This window comes from Phalangium opilio, unplaced genomic scaffold (assembly GCF_054372755.1).
Source record: "Phalangium opilio isolate 3A_F unplaced genomic scaffold, DU_Popi_V2 ptg000045l_1, whole genome shotgun sequence".
Taxonomy (NCBI): Eukaryota; Metazoa; Arthropoda; class Arachnida; order Opiliones; family Phalangiidae; genus Phalangium; species Phalangium opilio.
Genome location: NW_028324168.1, coordinates 4,959,340 through 4,986,276, shown reverse-complemented (window position 1 = coordinate 4,986,276; position 26,937 = coordinate 4,959,340). Strand labels below are relative to the sequence as shown.

Genomic DNA, 26,937 nt, shown 5'->3' with positions numbered 1-26,937 from the left:
GTTGCATTTTTTGTTGGAAAAGCCCTAATTGATAACAAAAACAATAAAGGAAAGTAACATTAAAAAAACACACAACCATGATGGTTGTTTTTTTTTTTTTTTTTTTTTTTTAATTAATTACAACTTTTCTAAACAAATAAGGGTGACAATTTTTTTCTTATGTTATTTTAAATATGTAATATGCGCCCACGTGATGTATTTTTAAGAAGATAAACAAATAAACTAACTGATTGCCAAAAAAAATTCGTTTTATATCTTATCTACAAGTTACAACAGATCTCTACACCCAACCATATAGGCCTATTTCTCTATCAATTACATAAAAAAACCGTGAAAATTATGGGTATTTCTAAGCCTTTGCCTTCCTAATGTAAAAAATTTTAACTCTCATGAAGATCGATATGTTTTTTTTCCAATGACAAAGGTAGATCTTTAAAGTGTTAGTGACATAATTTTCGTCACCCACAAACTTAAAATGCTAAAAAAATCCTTGAAAAATCTAGTTTATTATGATATGTTTACTTTTGTATTTGGTTTCGTAGAAATTTGTAAAATTGCAATCAAAGTTTTGTGTTTGGAAAAGGCCTAGTTAAAATTTTGTTTCGCTTGATGACGTAGTAAGGAGAAACTTTCACTCTAGATGTCGCTCACGTGCCGCCTATAAGTGTCTCAGCGCCGCGTTAAGCCTATTTTATTCAGATTCGCGCGGCATTAGTAGACTCGGGAGTCTCGGGCGCGCGCGCTTGGCTTTTCCGCGAGATGCCGTGAGTGACGTAGCAAGGAGAAAACCCGCCAAAAATCTTCTCCGCAAAATTTGCTTTTGCCCCCCCCCCAAATTTCAAGTTTTCAAAGTGTTTTTCTGTGTTTTCCTTCATATTTAAATATTAATCAAGCATATTTTTGGAATCAGAAGAGTTTAAACTCTCAAAAAAGTAAGGTTTTCTTTAGATTTGAGATAATTTTTAAATCACGTCGCTATTCCTTTAATTACGTTCTCAATTCAAAATAATTGAGCTCGTTGCGCCATCTAGACTTAATTTTCTGCGACATTTTTATTAACAATTTTTTTTAAAAGACGGCGACTATTTAGGCTTAATAATTATTCAACCAAAATTATGCTTTTGACAATTCCAAATTTATAAGAAAAGTAATTAGTCATTTCTTTCGAAATTAAATATTTTACTGTGAAACCGTTGCCTACGCTATATAGGGAAATGGCAGCCCTCTGCCTTCGACTGTATTAAGCTCTATGGGGAAATAAGAGAAGGGGCCCCAGGGGCAGGGCCGGAAATAAGCACAGGACACTGGACATTGTCCAATAAAATTTTAAAATGACCCATAATTTTTTCAAAAACTAAGGGGGTCACTGGACAGTTTGACCAATAAATTTTCACAAGTTTTGATAGCTTGACTATGATGATGCGACACAATTTTTGCACACTCCAGTGGACAATGTCCTATAAATTTTCCAGTCAAACAGGGGGGGCACTGGACACCAGGCTGGGAAATAGCACACTTCCTCTGGTCCAAAACCAGTTTATTAATTGCTTGGACTACTTTTTTAATTCAAGAAGTGGGGGTTACTGGTCCTCGGGACCAGTTTATTAATTGCAAATCTATAAGAGAACAAAGGCTGGGACCAGTCCGGAGACCAGTTAATTATTTCGGGGACTAGGGTGGTCACTGGTCCCAAGGACTAGTTTAAAAAATATCCTTATTTCCCAGACTGCTGGACACATGTCCTATAAGAAATTTTTCTTATTTCCGGCCCTGCCCAGGGGGCTTCTTTGGAAGGTTTATAGCGCCATCTGTGGGATTTTTGAGTGGGAAACATTGGCAACAATGAAAACGAAACTAAAACTTTAAAGTTTCGGACGGAGAAGGGTAGGATCCCGTAGGAATCGGTAGTTTTACGGTAGTGAACGACGGAGTCTGTATTTGGTTCTATTCTTTCTTTGGTTTCAAAATGGCCACTAAATCTTTGAAACGATACCGTATTGAAAAAGAAACGCAAGAAGTAGCTTGCACTGCTTATAAAAACATTTTAAAAAGAGAATGTGAAGATATTGGTGTTTTCCTGAAAGATTCTCAATATGCCTTGGAATACCCAGTGACCCCGGTTGATGATGTCGGATTTTCGCACCATGAAAAAATGGAGTCTAAAAAACGTGTCAACCTTTTGCTCAACGAAACCATGCACGCCATGTCAATCATTAATCTCGACCCTAAACAACATTATCTTTTGCAAATTGCCAAGCTCATTGCCAATGAAATTCTGGAGAAGACCAAACTTGATATTGAGGAATTGACCTATAACCTGGTAAAAGGACTCATAAATAAACACGCGCCACAAATAGACATGAAAAACGTCATTCATGTCCTGTTTGTCTTATCAAAAGTGGTAAAATACTGGATTATGTTTCAATGTGCAAACCCTGCTATATGTGGTTTTACAATGCTCTTTATTCGTGAAGAGTTATGCTCTATGGTATCATATATGGGAGGCTGGGAAGTTTGTTTAACAAGAATTGGATTTGGACCAAAGGAAGTAAAAGATAATTGTAGGTCACTCGCAACTAAAAATGAAAATACAGTGAACATTCCAAATTCAAAACCATTGATGATTGCTGGAATTTTGGGAGGAATTGCTTGTGTTGCACTTTTAGTTGGAAAAGCCGTAATTGATAACAAAAACCATAGAGGAAAGTAACATTAAAAAAAAGCACACAACCATGATGGCCTTCTGTTTAATTTTTGTTGGTTTAAATTAATTACAAGTTTATTAAGCAAATAAGGGTGACAATATTTTTTCTTATTGTATTTTAAATATGTAATATCTAATATCCGCCCAGTGATGTATTTTTACGAAGATATAAAATAAACTAACTGATTGACAAAAAATTCCCTTTTATATCTTATCTACAAGTTACAACACATCTCTGCATCCAACTTCCTCCCAGCTTTCCTACTATAATCTAAAATATAATATAGGCCTACTTTTCTCTATCATCAAAAAGCCCTAAAAGCTGTGGTTATTTCTAAGCCTTTGCCTTTCTAATGTAAAAAATTGAACTCCCAATGCTATGGCATGGATGAAGGATGCGCGTGAAAAACATTCGACGCTCAAGAGGATGTGCAACTCCCTATACTAAAAAGTAGACAAGTCGATACTAGCGCCGCCTGGCTACCAGCGCTGGAAACCCTCGCGGGAAAAATAAAAAATACTAGGACATAAGAAAAAAACCCACTGTTTTGCTTCTAGCAGACGACGCTAAGGAAAAAAATTGCCGGTAGCTCGTGTTTTTTTCTTATGTCCAGTATTTTTTATTTTTCCCGCGAGGGTTTCCAGCGCTGGTAGCCAGGCGGCGCTAGTATCGACTTGTCTACTTTTTAGTATAGGGAGTTGCACATCCTGTAGAGCGTCGAATGTTTTTCACGCGCATCCTTCATCCATGGCTATGGCATCAATATGTTTTTTTCCAATCACAAAGGTAGTGCAATGTTTAGCGTTATTAGCGACACCCCTTTCTAAAAGTCAACAGAATCACAAAAAGATTTTTGAATATATTTTTTATTTTTATTTTTATTTTAAACTGGACAAATTGTTTAATTTCCCAATAATTGATTTCTCCATAAATGATTTGTGATTATTTGCGATTTTTTGTAATGAATCAATCTGGGATTTGGTGATCTGCAATTAAATTTAAAACGTTATAGTTATCATAAGTTTATAAGATATGTTCACCATAAGTTTGTCACTGGTAACTTAGAAACTGGAGCTTGTCATGAAGTGAATGAGGTAGGTCATAGATTCGAGGTAAAGCGACGCCTGGTGAGGCGCTGTCAAAGGCTTCGTAGCATTACGAAGTATATGTAGTGTCATACTTATGGAAGGAACATATCTTATAAACTTATGGTTATAATATTATAATTAAGTATGATTAAAATTAACAATACTTGTTCATGAAAAACGCTTAAAAAACTAGAAAAAAGTTTCCCAAATTTGATATTTCTGTTGTTATTATTGTTAATAAAATTCATTTGATGAATTATCTTGTTTAAATTTTCTTCTTCAAAATTAGACTAAAAGTTTTGATGTAAATTAGTAATATCAATAACTAATTTTAATTAAATAATTAATAATTAGCTAGCTTACTCCTCGTTTTACAATAACTTCCAAAAAAGTAATTGCACCATCACCTACCAAATTTGTCAATGCCATGAAACTATTCCGAAATATATAATTCTAATTAAAAATAACGATTATTTAAAACGTTTTTTAAATTAACTATAATTACTCTAAGACAGGTGGTAGATATTTTTCGGGTAAAACATTTAAAATAAATGACAGTGCGTCAGCGTGAAAGCCGTCTAAAATTAAATATAGTAGTTGAATTAATTCCTACCCAATTAAATTAATAATTATAATTATAATAATTAACAAACCAAATAATTTTTCAATAAAACAAGGTTTTAAAACCCCCTCTAATACGCAACTTGGGTGTTTTTTGGCCAAGATTTCGATACAATTTCTTAAACTATGTGACATTGTTGTCGACTCCATATTTTTAATCTATAAATGATATATGTAAAGAAAACCTTAAACCTTAAAATATAAATTTGTAATTTTTAACCAAAACACGTGACGCGACATACTTTATAAAATAAAGCTTCTTTGAAAACTAAAGAACCAGTTTGTACCGAAATATCCGAATTATTTTCAAATAAAGAGCAAAGTTCAAGCAATTCATCATCATTTATATTTCTAATTTGCATACGTTTGCATAAATTAGCAACCTGTCAAGAAGATGTTTTAAACGGCGTGATTTTAAATTACGTGTTTCTAAAATAAATAAATAATTACATAGTTGACATCCGTTTTTAAAAGATCTGAAAAATTTCTTTGACTGGATGTAAAAAAGTCAACTTCAATCTCATTTTGACTAGAAGCAGTTTCATTCTAAAATTTCAATTAAATTTTAGCTATTATCCTAATCAGGGATAGATTTAATTTTAGAAGTAGGAATGGAGAGCGGCGGTTAGTCTTTACTTCAGTCCGACTCATAGCTCAGTATAGAGCCCCTCCCTCCAGCATGTAACGAAAAGTTTAAATTATCTTATTGGGTAGCTCACTTAAACTACGTTTTGATGACGTTGCTGACGGGGACGGCGAAAAATACGTAATTCCTTTTTACCTCTGTCGCTATGACCCGCCTCTTCTTTCATACCCCCCTTTCCCAGGGAAGGGGGTCCGGGACTTTGACGCGCGCCCAGATTACTCTGTTCTCCATTCCTACTTCTAAAATTAAATCTATCCCTGTCCTAATTTATATCCCGGAGCAAGTTCCATCAAAACTTACAAGAGTAATTGTTTTGTTTTCTAGCTTAGGAGGGGTTGCGGTATTTTTCTCCTTTTCAATTAAATCAACATCAACAAGGTTTGTTTCTTCTTGTTTGCGCTTGTTAGAATTCTGACCTTTATTTTCATCAGTACGATGATTAGGTAGCAAATAAAACCAGGAAGTTTCGTCGCTAGGTAATTTGGCGACTTCTTCCGCCATTTCTTTAATCAGTTGATAATTTTTGTCGAGAATTTCGGTTAAATCATTTAAGTCATTCATTATGCAGGGGGACTTAATTAAAAAGAAAATAGAAATAAATTTATGTAGACGTTTTATAGATCAATTTTATTATACAATAGAGAAGAGTTTTGACACAAAAATTTGCTTTTAAAAAATAAAAATACATCGTTCTTTGGTAGTTTAAGAGATTCTTTCGAATTAAAATATTAAAAATATGGTAATAAAATCTACTGGTCAGATATTTTGACCGAATCGCTAAGTTGGTTTAAAATTAGGGCCAGACTTTCTTGAATATTTATTGAAAGACGATCAGTTTCTTCAACATCGCCTAATATTTGGCTAACAGAAATTTTGGCATCTTTTTTATAGCCTGTTTGGACAACTTTGTCTTTTAGACTAGATACAGTGCGTCCAAGATGTTCCGTTTTTAATTGCAAAGATAGAAGAGGGCCCAATATAAACGATAATTGCTCTCGCGATATCAAATTGCTTATAATTTGATCCTCATTAGGTTTCGATTTTAACAGAGAATCTGGAGTTGTAATTTCAGTATTTTTGACTGTATTTTCTTCAAATGTTTCAGGAGGGATTCCATACGCGTTAATTCTAGTGATAGCGCTATTCATTTTACATCTGGGGCCTAATTTATTCACGCCTAATTCCTTTAAACTTTCTCCGTTTAATTTTAAAAATTTATTCAAATCTATGTTCCGTTTTTGGAACAGCTCAACATACTCCGATAATCCCAATAGACTTAAAAGGGACTTTAAATCTTTCGGGAAAGGAGGTTCTAAGTGAAATGGAGAAATGGGAGGAGTTTGGGGACTGAATGCGGTTTCGCGGGCGACTTGTAAGTTCTTATTCGCGACGAAATCATTTTGTTGGAAAGTAAAGGCGCTACTACTACTACTACCCGATTCAAAGAATTTGTATAAATGAGTATGACCATTTTCTAAAGCCAAAACACTGGCGCTTTTCCCGCTTGATGACTTAACATATTGGTTAGCGCCATTTTCCGATAACAATCTTAAGACTTGTTCGTGGCCAGAAGCAGCCGCGATTAAAAATGGCGTCATTTTGTCTTTCTCAATAACAACATTAACATCAGCTCCTTTTTGTATTAAGAGCTTAACAACACTGGGATAACCCGCACTAACAGCGTAAACTAAAGATGTCCAAGAGTTTTCGTCCCTATCATCTATTCTAGCCCGATTTTTAAGTAAAACCGAACAACAGTTGTCATTCCCACACATTGAAGATAACATAAGCGAAGTTTGTTGATGGTTATTTCTCAAATTAACATCAGCACCATTTTTCAATAACATTTCCAATAAATCAGCATGCCCGTAATAAGCCGCGTACATCAAGGATGTCCAACCACCATGGTTACTAGAGTTAATACTACTTAGGTAGAATGGTAGTTCTAGATACTCTTTAACGCAATTCAAATCTCCCACACTCGTAGCCGTGCATAAATCATAGGACATGGCCATTATTTTTTGATAAATAATATCCCGCCTTATTTTAATTACGCGACAAAAGCAACTCGTGTTTCACCACCACCCAAATAAATAATTCTGTTTAAAAGTTTAAAAATGAAGGGCTTTTACCGAAAAAATCCTTTTGCGGCGCAGTTGTATTTTGTCAACTTGTCGTCGGTGACCGTTGGTAGTTTTGGACTTTCGGTACGTTTGAATTTGGCGGATATCTGAACGTTAAGCCTTGGTTCGAGAGAATTTTCTGTGTAAACCGCAATTTAAGTCCTTACACTCATAAAATTCGACATTAACAGGCACTTTGGTGTTAAATACGCGTTCCACGTTAGTTTTAATCTACATAATTTAATTTAATTCACGAAATTAACACGATAAAACTCACTGATACGCGAAAAACCAAATAACGGTACAAACAAAATACGGATGACGTCAGAAACTCAGAACTTTATTTATCACGTGACCTTTAATTTCTTCCATAGATATATGAAAATATAGCACATATAAAAATCATAAAACTAAAATATACTCTTTTAAATATATATTTAGAGCCATATTTACGTAGAGATACATATTTTTTCTATATATATTTATATCTTTATGCTTTGATTTTGATCCACAGAGATATAAAATATAGCACTATTATCTTAAATAACATATTACTATATATTTATATGTCTATGGTTTTAAGTGGCGGGAAATTCAAAAATAATTAAATCACGTGATTTGTTTAACTTTATTTTTAATGCATTAAACATGTTACACATTATTCACTGTTAGAATCATTAGCGGGTGATCCAGGTTCGGAACCTGACGCTGCTGGTGAACCAGGGGCTGATCCAGAGCCTGCAGGTGACCCGGGAGCAGATCCAGAACCTGCTGGTGAACCAGGAGCTGACCCAGATCGAGCCGGTGAACCAGGAGCTGAACCAGATCCAGCGGGTGAACCAGGAGCTGATCGTGAATTTGAACCAGACGCAGCGGGAGATCCAGGCGCTGAACCTGATCTTGCAGGGGACCCAGAACCACTACGAGACCCTGACCTTGATCTTGATCCAGACTTGGATCTAGATCTTGATCGAGACCTAGACTTTGACCTGGATCTCGATCGTGATCCTGACTTTGATCTAGATCTCGATCGCGAGCCCGACTTTGATCTAGATCTAGATCGTGCAGGAGATGATTTTCTGGAACCACCAGATTCTGATCCAGACTTGGAATTGCTCCTAGATCTTTTGCCTTCACTTCCTGAGCCTCCACTTCCCTTTTTACCACCACCAGCATCGCTTCCAGAGCCTCCACCACTTCTTGAACCAGAATTACTTCTTGATTTTTTGGATCCCGGACTTTTGGAACCACTCCTGCTCCGACTACGGCTTTTCCTCTCTTGTCCACTTTCATTTCCACTGCTCTCCCCACTTTTATTTCCTTTTCTGGATCCAGCGTCACTTCCTGATCCAGAACTGGATCGAATTCTCTTCTTCCTAGACTTTTTAGGCGCTTCATTGTCACTGCCAGAACCAGTACCAGAATTATCACTCCCGGATCCACTTTTCTTGCTTCCATTGTCACTATCAGAAGCAATACGTATCCTCCTCTTCTTCTTCTTACTCTTATTTTCCTGTTCACTACCACTGTAATTAAACAATTAATTAAAATCAATCTATGAATTAAAAGCTGTATGAAGTCGTATAATAATAATAATAATAATAATAATAAGACTCAGTGGTGTGCGAGTCCTGTTTTTTCGGTTTCTAGCCGAGTCCGAGTATCGAAACTAATTTCTTATCGAGTATGGAGCCGAGTCTCAAAAATACTTTCGAGTATCGAGTATTTAGATAGGTCAAATTTTGGTTCTTTCGAGTAATTATCGAGTCTCAAATATTGACTTGTTGAGTAGCAATTTTGTAAATTTCTTGAAAATAACGAAGATTTTCAATTATCTAACATCTAACTAGTTCAAAAAGATTGTTAGTGATCAATTAAACATTGAACAATTGATTTTCAAAATAAATGATCATGAACTCATCGTCTGCTATAGTTGTAAGCCTCGGACTCGAGTATTTGTCGAGTATTTAAGATGTTAAAAAGCTACTCGAATCTGTCTTGAGTATCTCAATGTGTTGTTATCGAGTATCGAGTCGAGTACTCGGCTCGATACCCGAACCGAGTACTCGAACTTAACGAGTACTCGCACACCCCTGATAAGACTACTAAATGCATCAAAAGTTCAAAACTCACCTGTCTTTTCCGGAATTAGCTCCACCACTTCCTGACCCTGATCCGGAACCAGATCCTGATCCACTACTAACTTTCCTTTTCCTTCGAACCGCCTTTTTCTTTGATTTTGGTTTGTCCGATCCACTTCCGGATTGTTTATCGCTATCAGATACAATTCTTTTGGGTTTTTCAGTTCCACTTTCCGCGCTACTTCCGCTAAACAAAGGAAATAAAGTAATAAACAAAAACATTAATTAATTTCCCAGCCCCGCCGTTAAAAAACCTTAGAAAACCGTCTGTCAAACCTTTTAGCATCACTTTTCTTCCCTTTATCATTATCAGAATCACTATCGCTAGTTGAAATAGTTTCTTTTGAAACGACTCTAAGACGTTGTTTAGCATTTAAACCGGAATCTTTGGTAGGTTTCTTGGGCGTTTTTGATTTAGACGGTTTCTTCTTCTTGCGTCGTTCTTTTTTATCCCCCCCGCCTTCATCATCTGTGCTTCCGTCATCCTTTTTGTGTCCGCCTTTACTTTTTTTCTTAGTCTTTTTCTTTTTCTGCCTTCTTTCGCCACCATCTTCTCCTCCACCTTCAGATCCACTTCTCTTGCGTTTTTTCTTCTTTGGTTCGGCATTTTCATCCCCAGATTCGCTAGAGTCATCATTGATGATGTCATCGTACTTTCCACCTCGTCCCTGATAAAAAAATTAAACGTTAAAATTAAGGGTGGGCGAATACTCGTCTAAAACGAATAATTCGATCGAATATCGAGACGAATAACCAACCGTGTCTCGGTATTCGTTTGAACCCATTTTTACTATTCGAAGGTATATCGAATACCGACTTTACTATTCGATAAATATTCGACAACCAATTTCGCAAAGGGCCAAGGCCTAACTCCGCTATTTACTATTTTAGGTACCAAGATGTGTACAAAATGTGAAATATCAACCCCTAAAATTATACTTTCACTAAAAGCATAGTTGTTTTTCATTTCCGAATAAATATTTTGTAAAAAATTGTTACTAACAACCTCCTTTAGTACTTCGCCAATAGCAGGCCTTGATATTCGACAAGTATTCGCGAATAATAGGCTTAATATTCGCGAATAGTAGGCTTAATATTCGCGAATAGTAGGCTTAATATTCGCGAATAATAGGCTTAATATTCGCGAATAGTAGGCTTAATATTCGCGAATAATAGGCTTAATATTCGCGAATAGTAGGCTTAATATTCGCGAACAATAGGCCTAATATTCGCGAATAATAGGCCTAATATTCGCGAATAATAGGCCTAATATTCGCGAATAATAGGCCTAATATTCGACTGAGCATTCGATAAGACTATATTTTCGTTAAGCCTAACTATTCGATATTCGATTAAAAAATCATTCGTCTCGGTATTCGATAAGAAAATTTTTGGGTATTCGATATTCGTCTCGATAGTAAAAAAGTGGTATTCGCCCATGCTTAGTTAAAATGTTCTAAAACTCCACCCCTAGGTAGAATTAAGGTAAAGGTAAATACCTTCTTTCTAGGTTTCTCATCAGCAACATCGGCAAACAACAACTTGGTTTTGCTCTTCTCAACATATTCCTGTCGTTTTTGAACCAATTCCATCTCTTGTTTTTGTTTAATCTCTTCCTCTAATCTCTATTGAATACAAAGATTAAATCAAATTGGATTAAGTAAATTAACTCAAATGTTTAAACCTGTTGTTCCAATATTTGTTGTCGAATTGCTTCCCTTTCTTCTTCCTGTTTCCGACGAATTTCTCTTTCTTCATCATCCAATCTTCTGGCTCTTGCAACGTGATATTGAGCCTGGCTCAACAAATCTTGGCATTGACGAGCTTCCGCATTAGCCAATGCTAAATCATACTTCATTCTGTCTCCGTGAACGCTCAAATACTTGAAATAACTGAAATAGAAGTAAGCTATTAAATTAACTCCTCTGACTTTGATTTGTCGGTAATGGTAACTTCATGGATGAAGGATGCGCGTGAGGAAATTTGTTTTCACTCTACAGGATCGGCAACTCCCTATCTCGAACGACAGAATATTCTGTATACACTCTGTTACAACGTCGGTTGTCAGCACGCGCAAAGCTGTTTCTCTATGTAACGTAGCTTTGTACTTGCTGTCAAGAGACAAAAAACTTCAAGATCTTCAGGATTTAAAATATCCGCGAGTTTTTAGCTCGAGTGCACGGACCTCTAGGCCTTAGTTTCAAATACGTGTGAAATTGCATACAGTCTACTACACGCATTTGAAACTAAGGTCTAGAGGTCCGTGCACTCGAGCTAAAAAAACTCGCGGATATTTTAAATCCTGAAGATCCTGAAGTTTTTTGTCTCTTGACAGCACGTACAAAGCTACGTTACATAGAGACCTAGCCTTGCGCGTGCTGACAACCGACGTTGTAACAGAGTATATACAGAATAATCTGTCGTTCGAGATAGGGAGTTGCCGATCCTATAGCGTGAAAACAAATTTCCTCACGCGCATCCTTCATCCATGGTAACTTACTGATGGGCCAAACCAAGTTCATGAACCGCATTCAATACAGTTTTCAAATTACTTTTCTCATCTTTTAAAACTTGCGTAGCTAAACGTTGCAACACTAGAGCAATGTTGAATAAGAGTGTCGTGTCTTGTGGCGCGACTCTACGAGCCTTTCAATGACAAAAACGTGTTAAAAAGTTAAATTACTAACTAAAGGCTCGAAGGGGGAATTAAAATTAATTAATTAACTATACTTTAAGCAAAACTTGTTTGCAATCACGTAATCTTCCGCATCTAAAGTATGCTCGAGCCAAATAGATCAAAATATCTAGATTATGGAACTTGAAAAACTTCTTCAAACAGTTTTCATACTAAAATAAAATCAAATTATTTAACTTTAAACGATGCCGGTTTAAGAACAAGAACATTACCATCTGAATAGCGGCGACATACTGCTTTTGCTCAACATAGATATGAGCAATATTAAGCCAAACATCGCAAAAGTCAGCGGTGGCTTCTCTAACTTGGGCAAAAACATCTCTGGCTTCGGATACAAAACCTTTATGGGCCAGTACCGATCCAATTCCATTTGCAGCCCAAATATTTCTGGGGTCAATTCGAAGTACTTGTTTATACATAGCCAAAGCCCTGTCTTGATGACGCTTCTCCTTTTCCTTATCCCTAGTCGGTTGATGCAAGGTTTGAAGCCAAACATTCCCTAAGGCAACTAGAGAGTAAGTGTCGTTGGCGGTCGACGGTTGTTTCAAAATCCTCTCAAACTTCTTTTGACCAGGACCCCATTCTTGTTTCGATAAATGAAGATTTCCAATCAAAGACCAAGCGTCAGGATGATCTTGGTTGACTTGCAGGGCTTCTTTAAACCAATCAGACGCGTCATAGATTTGACCACGATCTCTGGCCATACAACCCAAACGCAGATAACAATCAACGTAGTTTGGATGTTCTCTTAAAATATCTTTATATAACTTCTCAGCCTTGTCAAACAAGTTAAGGGATTCGTATAAACGAGCTAAATTATAATTAGTAGTGACAGAAATGGCGCTATAATAATGCTCATCATGACGCGCCTCTTCTCTAGAACGTTTCAGAGAAGCTTCGTAATATTTCTTAGCTTCTTGTAAATTATTCAGACGAAAATGTAAAGCTGCAACGTTGTTTAAAATCTCAGGAGGAATATCAGCTTCAACTTTCTCCTTTAAGATACGAGTGGCTGTTCCATAAGCGGAAAGAGCTCCTTGGATATCAGATTGTTCCAAAATTTGGGCCAATTCTATCCAAGCTTCAACATCATCCGGAAATTGCTCCGTAACTTTTTTCAAATGTGTTTTGGCTTGATCCCGTTTTGATTGGGATGTTGAATTGGCGTAAAGAGAACCCAAAATCTTCATGGTTTCATAATTTCCTGGTTGGGCTTTTAAAACTTTTTCAAAGCATTGCGCGGCCTAGAATGAATATAACTATCTATTTGGACCTTTTGACCTTTTCTAATGACATAAGTTTCACCATGAGTTAATAATATGTTAGCTCCCTATAAGTTACTCAGGCTCCATAGGCGTAATGTATCCAGCGATTTCTTCTCATTTCGCCCGCGCGGGAAAAAATCCGAATGTTGCGCTCTCTCTTGTCGAAAAAAAAAAAAATCCCGCTCGTACTGCTCCTCGACCTCAGTCGTCCGGATGCTTTTTCACCAATGCAGTGTTTTAGTCGTGAATGTTTATGTTTTAACAATTTAACATTGAATCGTGGCGTTTGTGTCAGTACTGAGACAAAAAAATGCACGAACTCAATGCAATTTACCGATATTGATCAAGAATGCTAAAGATAAGAGTTGTTATTGTGACTTGAAACGAGAAAATTATACAACTGAGATAAATCCAATCCACTGATCTCTTAACTGTTTTCTTAATCGAGGCTACTGAGCGAAATATTCGGCTGCTTAAATAGCTCCGATATCATTGGCTAGCTTCCACTACACGCGCTTCCGGGGGAAAAACCGGAAAGAAGAGTAAATAAGATTTTCGTTCCCGTGGCGGCCGCAGAGCGTCGCATATAATTGGGAGACCAGCGGCGCGGGAGAAAACGCTGGAGTATAAAAATGAATTGCTTGACTAACTTATAGGGAGCTAACATATTATTAACTCATGGTTTCACAACTAACATTTTCAGTATCTCCTCTATAAATGTACATTTGTCCCAAACCAAAATGGGGTAAAATAAACGAAGGAGAGGCAAATTGAGTCGCTTGATAGTAATATTGAAAGCCCTGATCGTAATCCCCTTGTGTATGAAACGCTCTCGCTAATTGATAACAACTTTCAGCTCTCATTGCTTCATTCTCGGTATTATGAAAGGCATGAAGGGCCAAGTGTCTAACTTTCTCATAATCCTTAATAATTAATTAAAAAATTATTTATTTAAGCTATAATTAACCAAAAGAAATCCAGTGGTGTGCGAGTCCCGTTTTTTCGGTTTCGAGCCGAGTCCGAGTATCGAAACTAATTTCTTATCGAGTATCGAGCCGAGTCTCAAAAATACTTTCGAGTATCGAGTATTTAGATAGGTCAAATTTTGTTTGTTCTTTCGAGTAATTATCGAGTCTCAAATATTGACTTGTCGAGTAGCAATTTTGTAAATTTCTTGAAAATAACGAACGAAGATGTTCAATTATCTAATATCGAACTAGTTCAAAAAGATTGTTAGAGATCAATTAAACATTGAACAGGTGATTTTCAAAATAAATGCTCATGAACTCATCGTCTGCTATAGTTGTAAGCCTCGGACTCGAGTATTTGTCGAGTATTTAAAATGTTAAAAAGCTACTCGAATCTGTCTCGAGTATCTCAATGTGTTGTTATCGAGTATCGAGTCGAGTACTTGGCTCGATACTCGAACCGAGTACTCGAACTTAACGAGTACTCGCACACCCCTGAAGAAATCACTAAGAAAATGAACCTTTTTGAAGAAAAAATGGTTTGCTAAGTGATTTAAAACCATTGGGTTTGTAGAATCAATAGTATATGCTTTGGAAAGCATTTGAACTCCGTTTCTAATTGAATCTTGGGTCTTTAGGTTCAACTCTAAAACCGCAAGACCAACTAAAGCTCCGACACATTGACTATCCAGATGTAAGGCTCTTTCAAAAGCCATTCTAGCCTTTTCAATTTTGTTTAATTTGTAGAAACAATGCCCCATTCCTAATCTTACAGCTGCCGGACATTTAGGATTGGTTCTTAAAGCTTTCTTGTAAAAAGCTAAGGCACCTCTGTAATCTTTTTTATTAAAAGCGATACAGGCTTTACCAAGTAAAGATGGAATGTTATTTTGAGCCTTGAATTGTAAAATATTAGAAAAAGTTAGCCTAAATACGGAAAATAAGGGTAGAAAGTTATAGTCACCTGATTAAGAACAAAATTAAACTGAGCATCAGCTTGATCCATTTTATCTCCTTCTAAAAGACAGAAATAGGCTCGTCCCAATAAATGGTTTTGATCATACATGATGATTTTATCAGCTGTTGTGTAAAGAAGAGTGGCTTTGGTGAAAAGATCTCTTTTCTTATCCTTGTCCTTCTCTTTATTAGCCGTTTGGACATAGTAAGCCGCTAATGTGTCTAATGCCTTCATCTGATCTCTTTCAAAGTCTTGGTATGTCAAGTTGGCATCTGAACGGGAGGTTTCCAGTATCTTGACAAAGTCTTCAACTTTACCTTGCCGGTAATACTCGAGCTAAATGAATATTTCATCTTCACAAACTGCCGCAGTCAAATAGTAAATGATGACAGAAGGGTATAAAAACTTACAGCCAAAGTGACCCATACAGAAAGTGGCACTTGCTCATGACGCAAGATATCAAGTACTTCATTTCCTTCCGGTAATTGATCCAAACTAAGTTCAATTACCTGAAAATTAATTTATAAATAATCCATAAACTTCGAGAAAACCATGGCCGGGGAGGGGGGAGGAAGGTTGAAACAAACACTAAGCCTTGGCTGTCATACAAAAAGACATGTTTTTAAGCACTATAAAGCAACAAATTTAAACTTGGATAGTCTTCAGGCTATAGAGCCCTTTAAATTACTTTAAAATCAATTATAATTAGTTTAATTACAATGAAAATAATTAAATTACCTCGTCATTTCCCCGTAGCGGGATTTCGATAGACTCCGCCATTTTTCAGGCTGCTGTCGTCTGAAGTTATGAAGTTACTGACATCTATGGTAAAATGTTTCATTGTAATAATTTTTAATTAAAATAATTATGATAAAAATTTAAATAGCTTAACTTTATTTATTATTTATGTAATCAATAGGATAAATATAAAAATTCAAAATATTGAATGAAAATTTTGAAACTTTCAACGCAAGGATTATGTTGACCATACACTAATTATATACCGCAAAATATGATTAGTCCATGGTCCAATGTACTCTGTTTTCAATGATGCGATGGTTTACCTATAATTTTGCTGACTTCATCAAAGTTCATGCAAGATGGATTTTCGTTAAATTTACTTCGGAAATCGTCGTGTAATTTATTATAGTTTTTAAGCAACGGCAAGAAGCTCTATTTTCTGAAAATAGCTTAAGGGGGAGGATCAATACGTGATGTTTTTATTCTTGGTTGAAACTTAAAAACATAGTTTTTAGGACGAAATTGTTTTGAAATTCAATTGAGGAGTCATGCGAAATTTCTCGAGAAACTTAAAAAAGTTGGGTAAGCTCCAAATTACATTTTATGCTCAACTAACCGTAAATTTATGAATAAAGCCTATCGAGGAATGTCGTTTTTTATGCAATTTAAGCACTTTCGTTCTAATTTATCACGTAAAGTTAAAAAAAAAGAAAAACTTTGACAGGATGGCAACCACAAAAAGGGTGGTATGCCTTCCGGCGAGAGATAACGACAATAATTAGGCCATTTCTAACGAAAGTAAGCAACTTTCCTTGCGCATGTGCGAAACTATGATGTTTATATCCGTGTTTTTGCGTAATTAAAGGCGGGTATGAAGTAGCTCTTACAGTTGAATCGTAAAAGTCTATCGAAATGGTGATATATTTCCGAACAAACATGATAAAGACAGAAACGTTTAAAACGAAGGTTTAAAATAGGGTAGAACGCTCGAGTGTTGGTTGGTCACGTGTACTTAAGTTTTGAAAGGAAGAAGTAAACATGGATGACAGCCCTAATTTTTTAGCCCCGCCTCGACACTGTACCCTATTCTATGACCCTGGCTCTTCTCTTTGAAAACTAAAGTAGTTTAACGAACTTATTTTGCGCAATTCCTTCGTTAGACGAGTGACATAAGCCAGGATGACTCGTCGTCGGTCTCAGGAATACTTCTAAAAAGGCGCTGCCCATTTCCTTCCGAGTGTTTTTGGGGTCAGGAATTAGAAATAAGTTGCTCAAAATTAGTCATTTTTAAGATAATCATCAAGACTATCGTGGGAAATTTTACTGGAAGTTTTTACTTTGTATTTTATACAAATGAACGTTAGAGAAACACCCCAAAAAGGGGTCTCAATTGTTTTTTTAGCTTACTTAAGTTTTTGATAAGATTATCTTGAAAGGTTTTAAGGGTTAAGTCTCCAATTCTAGTGTTCCAGTGACTTCAATGCCCGAAGTTAAAAAAAATTAAAGGTTGGTATGTTTTTCTTTATTAATATTCGATGTACACTTTCCAATTTAAATTATTTACTTTTAATATAAAATTTAAACTATTTTGGAAAATATGAACGGAAATGTGGTACTTTAATTTGAAATTTAAAATAATTTTGAAATTGACTTTCTTTATTTTGAAATTTCATTTTATCTCCAATATTTCGATATTAAAATTCATTAATTCCCTAAAAAATGCAGTTTACTGAGACTTTGATATGAGTTTAGAAACTGTAACCTAATTCGTGACCAAGTGACAGTTGATAATTAAAAATATAATTAAATTCTCTGGGGGCATTAAAAGACTAGACTCGCCTTAATAGCTAAGTGCTGGGTTTTTTATTCATTAATTCATAGTCTGGATTCCATAGTAGTAAACGTGTTAATTAAAACGGAGGCTCCGATTAAAAGGATCCTATTTTCGTAAAAATTTCCTCGGGCGGTTAAACCATAGATCATTGATAAAAAATAATTGCTTCCACGTAGTTCCCCATTACGTATAAAGTATGATGTGGAATTAAGCACTTTTTTTAATATCCCATTGTCGAATTTATATAAATTGGACTTCGAGAACCGAAATTTGATTGTTTGCTATCAGATAGCGAAATAGAGATAGCATGGCAAGGGGTTTGTCTTCATGACTCTGTTTATATTGATTTTGCATTTAACAACCAGTTTTTATGAACTCACATATCAGAAGCGATTACGGAAGTATTAAATCGCTAGTATAAATTCCCCCAATTACTTTTAAGTACTTTTGACCCTTAATTATTTATTTATTCAATGGGGTCAAATTTGGACCCTTGCCCTCTAAAGCCAGTCCTAACTATGTTTTAGAAAAACGAGTTAAGGCTTATAAGAGAGCCCCAGCTTGATTTTCCGTCTACAGATAGATATTTCAACCAGTTGCGAATGGGGGATTTTTTTGTTGATCTTCTTTTTGAGCTAGACTCTCTAGAATAAAAATCCAAAGTTCTAAATCATTTCATATTGAGTTAGAGAGAGAGAGAGAGAGAGAGAGAGAGCTCGCGCGGTGTATGATACGTCTGGCTCTTGGTGAATAGCAATTAAATCTGATAAACCCTTTCGCGCTATTAAAAAAATAACCCTCCTTCTAAATAAATGGAATCTGTCCAGACGTTTTAGAATCGAATGGATTTAAAATTTAACTATCTTTATTGACGGAAAAGTTTGCCTAGAATATGGAAAACGATACTTGGACCGTAATGGAGAACGGGATGAATGTAACGTTGGATAACGATACGTTTACGATATCCTTGGACAACTCCAGCGTCATCAGCGACGGGAATGTTACGGCAACGAGACCCAAATTAACGGAAGAAGAACTTGTCATCGCCTTTGCCAAAATAACCTTTGGGAATTACTACGCGTACAACTTTCCCATAACGTTCGTAGTGTGCGTCGTAGGCCTCGTGACCAATTCATTGAACATCATTGTCTTTACGCGGAAAAACATGATCAATTCCGTGAACTTCTTCCTGGCCGCGTTGTCCGTGGCGGATATCTTGTTAATAAGTAGCCAGTTACCTTACACCGTTCACCATTTCTTCGGTTTTCGTGCGATATTCGAATTTCGTTGGGTGCAAGGATACATATTCTTAGTCTTCTTGGAGTCGTTCGGCATCATGATTTGTAATTGGTTAGCCGTGACTATCGGTATTTGGAGGTGGTTAGCCATCAATTGGCCTCTCAGAGCTCGCGAATGGTGCTCCATGTCGCGCGCCAAGAAGATATTGGTCGTCTTGGTCTTGTCCGGTTTGTGTTTTACATTACCAGTCTTTCTATTACTCCGTATTCAAGGAAATGAACTATACGGCAAGATTCTGTACACCAAAGACTACACAGACTTGGCCACGTACCAAGAAGGCATTTTTCTGAAATTATTTTGGGGAGGTTTAGTTTTGATTTGTTTGGTGCCGTGTTTAATCCTCGTGCTTATTAACGGACTTTTGTTTAAAAGTTTGCTGTCTTTTCGAACGCAAAGACGCAAAGATTTTGGAGACCAATCTTGCAACAACGCTGAAAGTCAGAGACAAATGAAAAAGAACTATAAAACCACCGTTATGTTGACCGTACTCTTGGTACTCTTCGTTATAAACAGCTTACCAGATTCGGCCTTAGTCGTTGCGTCATTCTTCACGTCCGATGATCAAAAAATGAACTTTAAAACGGCCACCGATATCTTGAGGATGTTTAACATGGTCAACAACGCCATTTCGTTCTTCGTCTATTATTTTATGGGGGAAAATTTTCGAGCCACTTTTAAGAGTATTTTTAATTGCAAGTATTTTGTCCTTGGTGTTGGATCTCCTGGGAAGAAGTTTTCAATTCAAACCATAACCTCGGACATTACAAGCGGAACACCCAGAAATAGTTCAATGCCTAACGATACGTCTATGAGTAAAGTTAGCTTGCAAACTAAAATATCAGAAGTGTAGGTACAAATTGAGAGTTGATATAATTTCTCTTGATAAAATATTAATTTTATTATCAATTAATAATTTACATATTGGAATTTCTTGAAGGTCCCTCGATCCTAATTGAACTCAGTATCTAGATGTCATCAAACGAATTTGGATTTTTATCGAGATAGTAGACTTTAATATAAATGTACATAAACGTGCCAATTACATTTTATTTCTGATTAATTTTAGCTTTATCATATATGTTTTATTTTTTCCGTCAATCTATTGAATATCGTATGAATGTAATTAATTATTAAAAACCAAATATGAATTTTATTTGCCTCGTTTCTTTATTGTTTTAAATTAGGCTTAGCAATTTCGTTTCTTTTTGATTAGGCTTAACAATTTATTTTTCTTTTTCAGGCCTAACAACTTTATTTTTAATTTTATTTTTTAATTAACACCTACAGTTCTGGTTGCGCAATTAAATATACGAGGTCACATTTGTGTTGTGTTTCAAAACTGATAACGGGATTCGTAGTTTCAAATTTATATATTTTCTGTAAAAACTAAAAGTTTATCATCATCTAACACGCATCCTTTTGAGCTGTCGGAAAAAGGGAAGTTCCAAACAAGGAATCAAACCAACCCAAAAAAATAATTAAAAAATAAATAATTTCTCGATTTCGTGAGTTTAAAACAATTAACAATAGCATCATTAAATAAATAAATAAATACAATAGACAATTAACTACCAAATTCTCGACTCCACCTAAGTTCAAGGTTATATCGCATTCCATCAGGTCAAAAAGTATAATTAGGCTTAAGGAATGTATAACCTATTGACCTCTAATTATTCCCGTTCAGATTTCCAAACCATATTTTACCAAAATGCATAGACACGAAATATTATACTAAAGATAATCATTTTCAACAACTGACATGGGAAAGGATTTTAAACTTATACACCAAGGCTGTTACGATCTAGGTATTTTACCTTGAAAATTAACATTTATATAAAAACCCTATAGATATAAAAAACAACTCTAAGGAAGAACCCGTCATACCTGTTTGTATCTTTCTGTACGCTTTGTAGTTCCGGACGTAATAAACTACATCGATCAGTTAATACTATCACACCTGAATGATTTAAAGGTTTAGTGTTTTCTAAGCTTCATATAATCAAGGGAATTTCAACTTCTCCAGCTTTTACTTCATTAATTCAAGTTAGGCGAACAAAGTAATTGTATTTTAGGATGTATATTCGGGAAAATTTGTTGCGCAATTTTAAAAATTCTGAAATGGGAGTGGGTGAAAATCACAGACGTCAAATGAGAGAGTGTGGCAAGTTTAAAGCGGACGTACGATTTATTAAATTCGTAGTCGACAAAATTATTGTTAAATATTCAAAATAATAATTGAAAAAAGTTGTCATAATCTACTGAAATCGAATGTAGATGGTTTAAATTTTTAACTCGGTTGGTAACGATAGTAATAATAGGGTTAAAAATGGACGAAGAAGACGTTACTACTCTTAACCCTTCTTCTGAAGGTAATTACGCCACCGAAGTTACCACGGTGATCCCTGATGTTACTGAAACTGATATTACTACCACGGTGATCTCTGATGTTACCTCAACTGATATTACCGATATATCTGAGGCTGTAACCAACCTGTTAACCGAGGTAACTACTGATATTTATTTGGACAAAGTCACAACCAGCACCGAGTCGGAGGTCACAGATATTTTGTTGACCACCTTTACTAATTACTGGAGTAATTTAACCACCACCGAAATTACCACTGATTACTTTAACAACACGGAAACTACCGAAGACTACTTGAACAGTACGGAGCTTCCTGACACCGAAGAGAGTTGCGAGTATATCCCATGGATAATAAGTACGACTTTTGAAGACTTTGAGACAACGTTCGAGCCATTTTTCTTATCAAGTTCGTTGTATAACGTCATCCCGGCTGAGCTGATCGTGTTTCTTTTGATAATCGGAATTCTGGGTAATTTGATCAACATATTCGTCTACACTCGTCCCATTATGAGTTCTTCCATCAGTAAATTACTGGCTATATTAGAATTGGTCAACTTGTTCGTTTTCTTCACTTTCTTTTCGGGCCTAATTCGACATTACAACCCAAAATGGCAGTTGACATTTAGTCACGTTATTTTAGAGTTAATTGACATTGTTGTAGAAAATGCGGTGATATGTTTCTCTAATTGGTTAACGGTACTTGTCGGACTATGGAGGTACGTGGCCATTAAGTGGCCGTTAAACGTGGAAAGATTTTGCGGATGGAGTCGTACCAGAATGATCGTACTTATCATCGCTGCTCTGTCAATTTTGATATCGATTCCTCCAGCGTTTTTAAAAACGTACGAAAAAATCGAGTTAAACTTGACTTATAATTCGAATTCGACTGAAGAATACTCGGGTGTGATGGAAATTTATAAAATTATGGATACCCAGTTATCGTGTTTGAACCCTGACTTGGAGAAATTCTCTGATGGATTGGTTTTATTGTCGACTGTGATACCTTGCCTCTGTTTGGCGATTGTTACTGGTCTCCTTTTACATAGTTTATGGAATGCCAATGCGAAACGCCGCGTTTTGACCGGAAGTAGACCCTTAAGACCTGGTTTAAGACCTCAATATAGTATACCTTTTAATCGCAACGAATCTGCTAGAGAAACCAGAGTAACCATTCTTTTGACGCTCTTGGTCTTCCTGTATTTTTTGGCCTACCTTCCGGATACAATTATCAATGTTAAACAGTTAACACCGGACGGTACCGATTCCTTGCACGAAACAACGTTTTACGACGTCTTTAAGACGAGGATTAGCATTATTTTATGTAATTCCGCGACGTTTTTCATTTATTTAATTATGAGCGAACGATACAGAGAAACTTTAAGGAAACATTTACTTCCGGCGAAAATGACCAAGGATTTTACTAAAACGTCTTCAACCTTGCATCCGTCTTTGAATAGCAGTAAAACGGTTTCCTTGAAAGACTTGACGATTACTCCAGTGTGATTATTTAAAAGTCAAATATTTATCCAAGTAATCTACTTAATTTTAATTATTTAATACAAATAGATATAAAGATAACTTCGTATATGTAATTATTTATTTTGTTATTACTTTAAATGAACTGAAAATTAAACAATCTTGTTTACAATTATACAGGATGTTTCTGATAAGTCAGAAACACTATCTGTATATCATTATTGTTGTAAGTGTTTGTACAGTCTGAGATAAAAACCATCAATTACGTTTTTAAAGTCTAGCTTATAACCTTTGACTTCCCATAAACCCTTAAATAAATAAAGTAAGTTAGATATGTTATTTATGACCGAAAAGCAAACATTATCTTTAGTTCTGGTCTTCTTGGACCCTAGACAATTCGGATATTGCGAAAAACAAACAAAATAGAAGACTACGTGGGTATGGCCACATCTTCTTGATGTCCATCTAGATTATCCCAGGGATTCTTGACAATATAACGACGGGGAAAAGAAAGGGGGTTAAATTACGGAAGCGAGGAGAGAGAACGCCCTCTACTTTATTATTGATCCACCGAAGGAGACCGAATCTGAGATGGCCGCGGAAGGGAATCCAGCATCCGCTCCGACCTTTTTCCTTTATCATTTTAATGGTAAGTCGGCTTAAAAACTCAATTCCAACTTAAAATCACGTTTAAATATAAACGTTCACGACCCAATAACGACCCGTAGTTAATACCCAATTCATTAAACTTTGCATATAACGCAACAGGCGATATAGTAGAGTGGTTTGTGATCTTAACCCCATAAACACGACACGGTAGTATATCTTCAGAGTATGTCCAAGCTAAAAACGTTAGCCCGCGGATCGATACGGTGGTATACGTATACGAGCTCAAAACCTCAATTTGTACGTGTGAAAAGATGCTAGCGTTTACGTTTCTTCGTAGGTTAAGACCTTTAGATTTTCGTTAATTCGGAACTTCAAATTGTGTGTACATTAGATAAGTTAAGGTTTTCGAAAACTAAAGACTTGCAGTATGGTTTGTTAGAGCTCTTAAGTCGCCGCGTACAATCCAACTCATAAATCTAGGTCAAGTCAAAAGGTCGAGGTTCCGGACTCTCAGAGGCTAAATAGACAGCCATAACCCCTTTTAGCGCACTTGAAGTTTAAAGTACTAGGTGCTTAAATTGACGTATGGCCGAGAAATCACGTGATAAAGTTTACGAACTCAGTACTTCTAGAGGTCTATACACCATCTCCTCTCTATGATTGCTCTTTACAGACCTGCATCGATTGAACTAGAGTACTCTAGAACTTGTCAAAATTTTAACGTCATCAAGAATGAATACGTTTAACGACAGCGATTCGAACGAGACGGCGACCGTGGTCTACTTTTTAAATCAAAGTAGCCGCGCCATATCGGCCAGCCGTCTAATTATGCAACAACCATCCCAGTCGGACATCCCCGAACACGAAGAACAATTCATGGTCTACAGCGAATCGGCGGATAATTACTTGAAGTACTTAACGGTGACGGGAACGCACGCCCCCATTCTACTGCAAATTGTCCTGACAGTCTTTGGTTTATCGGGGAGCTTAATCAGCGGAGTGGTCTTCTCGAGACCTCAAATGGCCTCCTCCATCTACACGCTCTTGGCGTCGGTCGAGTTTGCCAATTTCTTCATCTTCTTGACCTTTATCCCGGATCTGGTACGAGTGACGGTCCGGGAATTCGCCCTGAGTCGAGAATCCGTCGCCCTTTTTAAAGCCACAACCTACGTTCAAATAGCGTCCATCTTGATCTCCAATTGGACCCTAGTCCTGGTCACCTTCTGGAGGTACGTCGGGATACGTTGGCCAACCAAAGCGTACAATTGGTGTAGCCGAAGTCGATGTCACTTGGCTTTGGCCTTGGTTTTCTCCCTTTCGGTCATACTCGCCGTCCCCGCTTCCGTCATTTTCACAGCCCAAGAAGTTAAATACGTCGCCTACGATCAAGGAACGAAAAGTTATTATTCCTCCTCGGTTTTCCGGCCGATCCTTTCCGAATGGGCCATGATGGGAGGCGGATTCCTCATGACCTTCAGCAAGGTTATTCTACTTCTCGCCACGACCGTACCCTGCGTCATTTTAACCCTAACAACGGCTATATTGGTCAAGACCTTGGTATCGACACACAAAACCAAAAGCAGGTTGTTTAACCTAGAAGACGCCGAGAAATACAGCAGTCGACGCATTAGTCTGATGGTCGTGGCGTCTTTTACCATCTACGCCAGATTCCTGGTCAGTTATTTCCCCGATTCAGTGGCCAACGTCGTAGCTTTCTTCGAGGAACCCGACCATATGGTAGGACCCGATCATTTAAATCTCTTCCGGGAACGAATCTTCATTATGATGGCCAATTCCTTCAACATCTTCACCAATTACTTCCTCAGCGATAACTTCCGGGTCACTTTTATTAATCTCTTCCGATTGAACTCCATTGTGTTTTGTTGCCGACGTTCCCAACCCGCAGATTCCCCAGTCATTTACGAATAGATTCAATAGTTTGGTTTATACACTTATTAAAAGGGAAGATGAAACGCCAAACCATTCAATAAGTTCTTAATACTGATTAGGCCTACCTCTTAAAATAAGCGAGAAATTATTTTTCTGGAGTTTTTCTTTATTTTTATTGGCTTTTCATCATCTCTTTTAAATAATACTCGTTTAGAATTGCATTGCCAAAAACAAAATGCTCGCTTTCAATGGAAAAATTTAAAACTGTAAAAATCCTTTTAATTTTAACTCTCAGATCATTTCAGTTCAACAATTATCACGAGTAAAGTGATGTTAAAAACCTAAAAATGTAGCGAAATTCGTCGTAAGATATATAAGATTGAATAATAAATAAATAAATATTCCTGGAGATTGTAATTTAATTTTCTAGATCGTCCTAAAATCCCAAGGTAGATTCAAGAACAAAAACCAATATATATATTCTTCCAAAAAACAACCCCTTCCTATAATCCCCTAATGTAAATAATTAACTTAAACAATAAGAGCCCCAAAATACTTAAAACAATTTAAATAAATTTAGTCTCGAAAATAAAAATTAAGCTCAAATTTTAATCTTTAAATTATATTTACTGGAAAATGGAAATTCGAAGTTAGATTTAAAAAAAAACAACTGCGGATTGAATCGTAACTAATTAATTTGCGCGCGTAATCATGATTAAATTAATTATAATAAATACGTAGAAGTAATAATAGTAATAATCTATAATCGTAAACTTAATAGATTGTAGGCTAAATACATATACATATATATATAAATATATACAACAAGTATTAAAAATGAAGAATTATATAATTTTAAATAATTATTGTCAAATAATTAATTAATATTTAAGTTATAGTTTTAATGGTGCTTTAATTACTTTAAATTAAATTAAATTTAAATAAAATACGAAAGGGATAGTGTGAATGAGTTAGAAGTCATATATATTGGCGTCGTTTTTAAAAGTCAAGTTTTACAACAATACAAAACCCCAGTTTTAACAAAATATTGTGTCTACAATACCATTTCATCCAAGATAAAAACACTGGGAAATTCCTGCCAATTTAATTAAAGTCTGTTGAGAATAAAAATATCGCTGTAATGATTATGAATATAAAATCCAGCGTTCTGCCAAATACGTTTCACGCCTCATTAATTATGCAAATTGATCTTAATTGTTATAAGGGGGGAGAAGAGAACACTATGGTATGTTATGTCGCATTCTGGGAATTTAAGAAAATATTGACTTAAATTAGTATTCAGCAAAGCACACTTTGCACTTACTAAATTAGAGCCGATTTTGAACTACCAACGACTTTGGATATATATTGCGACATAATAACGTTGCTTCGTGAGACGTCTTGCTTTTATGATATTCTTGGTAAGCCGTTGCAATTTTTCTACCCATCCGCTGCAATGATGATCCATATAATTTATGGTATTGGAAAGATCAGCCTTATATTGACTTAAATA

The 26,937-nt window shown here is 36.0% G+C and overlaps 5 protein-coding genes across 8 annotated transcripts; 2 read left to right on the top strand and 3 right to left on the bottom strand.

Moving 5' to 3' along the window:
- Positions 1 to 3,449: 3,449 nt before the first annotated feature.
- LOC149676961 (uncharacterized) lies at positions 3,450 to 7,532 on the bottom strand. 2 transcript variants are annotated; one of them, XM_089837900.1, is made up of 9 exons: positions 7,193 to 7,532; positions 5,361 to 5,633; positions 4,865 to 4,960; positions 4,657 to 4,797; positions 4,447 to 4,573; positions 4,299 to 4,371; positions 4,157 to 4,226; positions 3,958 to 4,083; positions 3,450 to 3,691 (listed from the first exon to the last, which is right to left on the bottom strand). In XM_089837900.1, exons 2-9 carry the CDS (start codon positions 5,619 to 5,621, stop codon positions 3,584 to 3,586), a joined length of 1,002 nt encoding a protein of 333 aa, XP_089694026.1. In that variant the 5' UTR covers positions 5,622 to 5,633; positions 7,193 to 7,532; the 3' UTR covers positions 3,450 to 3,583. The 2 variants fall into 2 exon arrangements, with proteins under 2 accessions (XP_089694026.1, XP_089694027.1); XM_089837901.1 differs by having other exon boundaries at positions 3,600 to 3,884.
- Positions 5,661 to 7,199, bottom strand: LOC149676962 (uncharacterized). Its single transcript, XM_089837898.1, has one exon. It carries the CDS (start codon positions 7,073 to 7,075, stop codon positions 5,810 to 5,812), a length of 1,266 nt encoding a protein of 421 aa, XP_089694024.1. The 5' UTR covers positions 7,076 to 7,199; the 3' UTR covers positions 5,661 to 5,809.
- A 268-nt stretch (positions 7,533 to 7,800) lies between the features above and the next one.
- Ctr9 (RNA polymerase-associated protein Ctr9) lies at positions 7,801 to 16,032 on the bottom strand. Its single transcript, XM_089837890.1, has 13 exons — positions 15,949 to 16,032; positions 15,621 to 15,719; positions 15,217 to 15,546; positions 14,774 to 15,148; positions 13,980 to 14,207; positions 12,232 to 13,263; positions 12,055 to 12,171; positions 11,825 to 11,970; positions 11,009 to 11,216; positions 10,824 to 10,949; positions 9,601 to 9,992; positions 9,317 to 9,511; positions 7,801 to 8,709 (listed from the first exon to the last, which is right to left on the bottom strand). Exons 1-13 carry the CDS (start codon positions 15,988 to 15,990, stop codon positions 7,842 to 7,844), a joined length of 4,158 nt encoding a protein of 1,385 aa, XP_089694016.1. The 5' UTR covers positions 15,991 to 16,032; the 3' UTR covers positions 7,801 to 7,841.
- An 804-nt stretch (positions 16,033 to 16,836) lies between these two features.
- LOC149676959 (thyrotropin-releasing hormone receptor-like) lies at positions 16,837 to 20,237 on the top strand. 3 transcript variants are annotated; one of them, XM_089837897.1, is made up of 3 exons: positions 16,837 to 17,457; positions 18,675 to 19,930; positions 20,022 to 20,237. In XM_089837897.1, the coding sequence occupies exons 2-3, from the start codon at positions 18,678 to 18,680 to the stop codon at positions 20,038 to 20,040; spliced, it is 1,272 nt and encodes a 423-aa protein (XP_089694023.1). In that variant the 5' UTR covers positions 16,837 to 17,457; positions 18,675 to 18,677; the 3' UTR covers positions 20,041 to 20,237. The 3 variants fall into 3 exon arrangements, with proteins under 3 accessions (XP_089694023.1, XP_089694022.1, XP_089694021.1); XM_089837896.1 differs by having other exon boundaries at positions 16,839 to 17,457; positions 18,666 to 19,930; XM_089837895.1 differs by lacking the exon at positions 16,837 to 17,457 and adding an exon at positions 17,534 to 17,563.
- Positions 20,238 to 23,433: 3,196 nt separating this feature from the next.
- On the top strand, positions 23,434 to 26,602 carry LOC149676958 (uncharacterized). The gene is made up of 2 exons (XM_089837899.1): positions 23,434 to 23,574; positions 24,208 to 26,602. The coding sequence occupies exon 2, from the start codon at positions 24,267 to 24,269 to the stop codon at positions 25,461 to 25,463; it is 1,197 nt and encodes a 398-aa protein (XP_089694025.1). The 5' UTR covers positions 23,434 to 23,574; positions 24,208 to 24,266; the 3' UTR covers positions 25,464 to 26,602.
- The last annotated feature ends 335 nt before the right edge of the window (positions 26,603 to 26,937 follow it).

Excerpts from the sequence above, each read along its gene's own strand:
- LOC149676958 (XM_089837899.1), top strand. The coding sequence starts at position 24,267 with ATGAATACGTTTAACGACAGCGATTCGAACGAGACGGCGACCGTGGTC.
- LOC149676961 (XM_089837900.1), bottom strand. The coding sequence starts at position 5,621 with ATGAATGACTTAAATGATTTAACCGAAATTCTCGACAAAAATTATCAA. Across the intron at positions 4,961-5,360 it reads AAAACAAAACAATTACTCTT|AATGAAACTGCTTCTAGTCA; the intron begins GTAAGTTTTGAT and ends TTGAAATTTTAG. Across the intron at positions 4,084-4,156 it reads AAGTTATTGTAAAACGAGGA|TCTAATTTTGAAGAAGAAAA; the intron begins GTAAGCTAGCTA and ends CAAAACTTTTAG.
- LOC149676962 (XM_089837898.1), bottom strand. The coding sequence starts at position 7,075 with ATGGCCATGTCCTATGATTTATGCACGGCTACGAGTGTGGGAGATTTG.
- Ctr9 (XM_089837890.1), bottom strand. The coding sequence starts at position 15,990 with ATGGCGGAGTCTATCGAAATCCCGCTACGGGGAAATGACGAG. Across the intron at positions 11,971-12,054 it reads GCAAACAAGTTTTGCTTAAA|GCTCGTAGAGTCGCGCCACA; the intron begins GTATAGTTAATT and ends TGTCATTGAAAG. Across the intron at positions 8,710-9,316 it reads GCTAATTCCGGAAAAGACAG|TGGTAGTGAACAGGAAAATA; the intron begins GTGAGTTTTGAA and ends GTTTAATTACAG.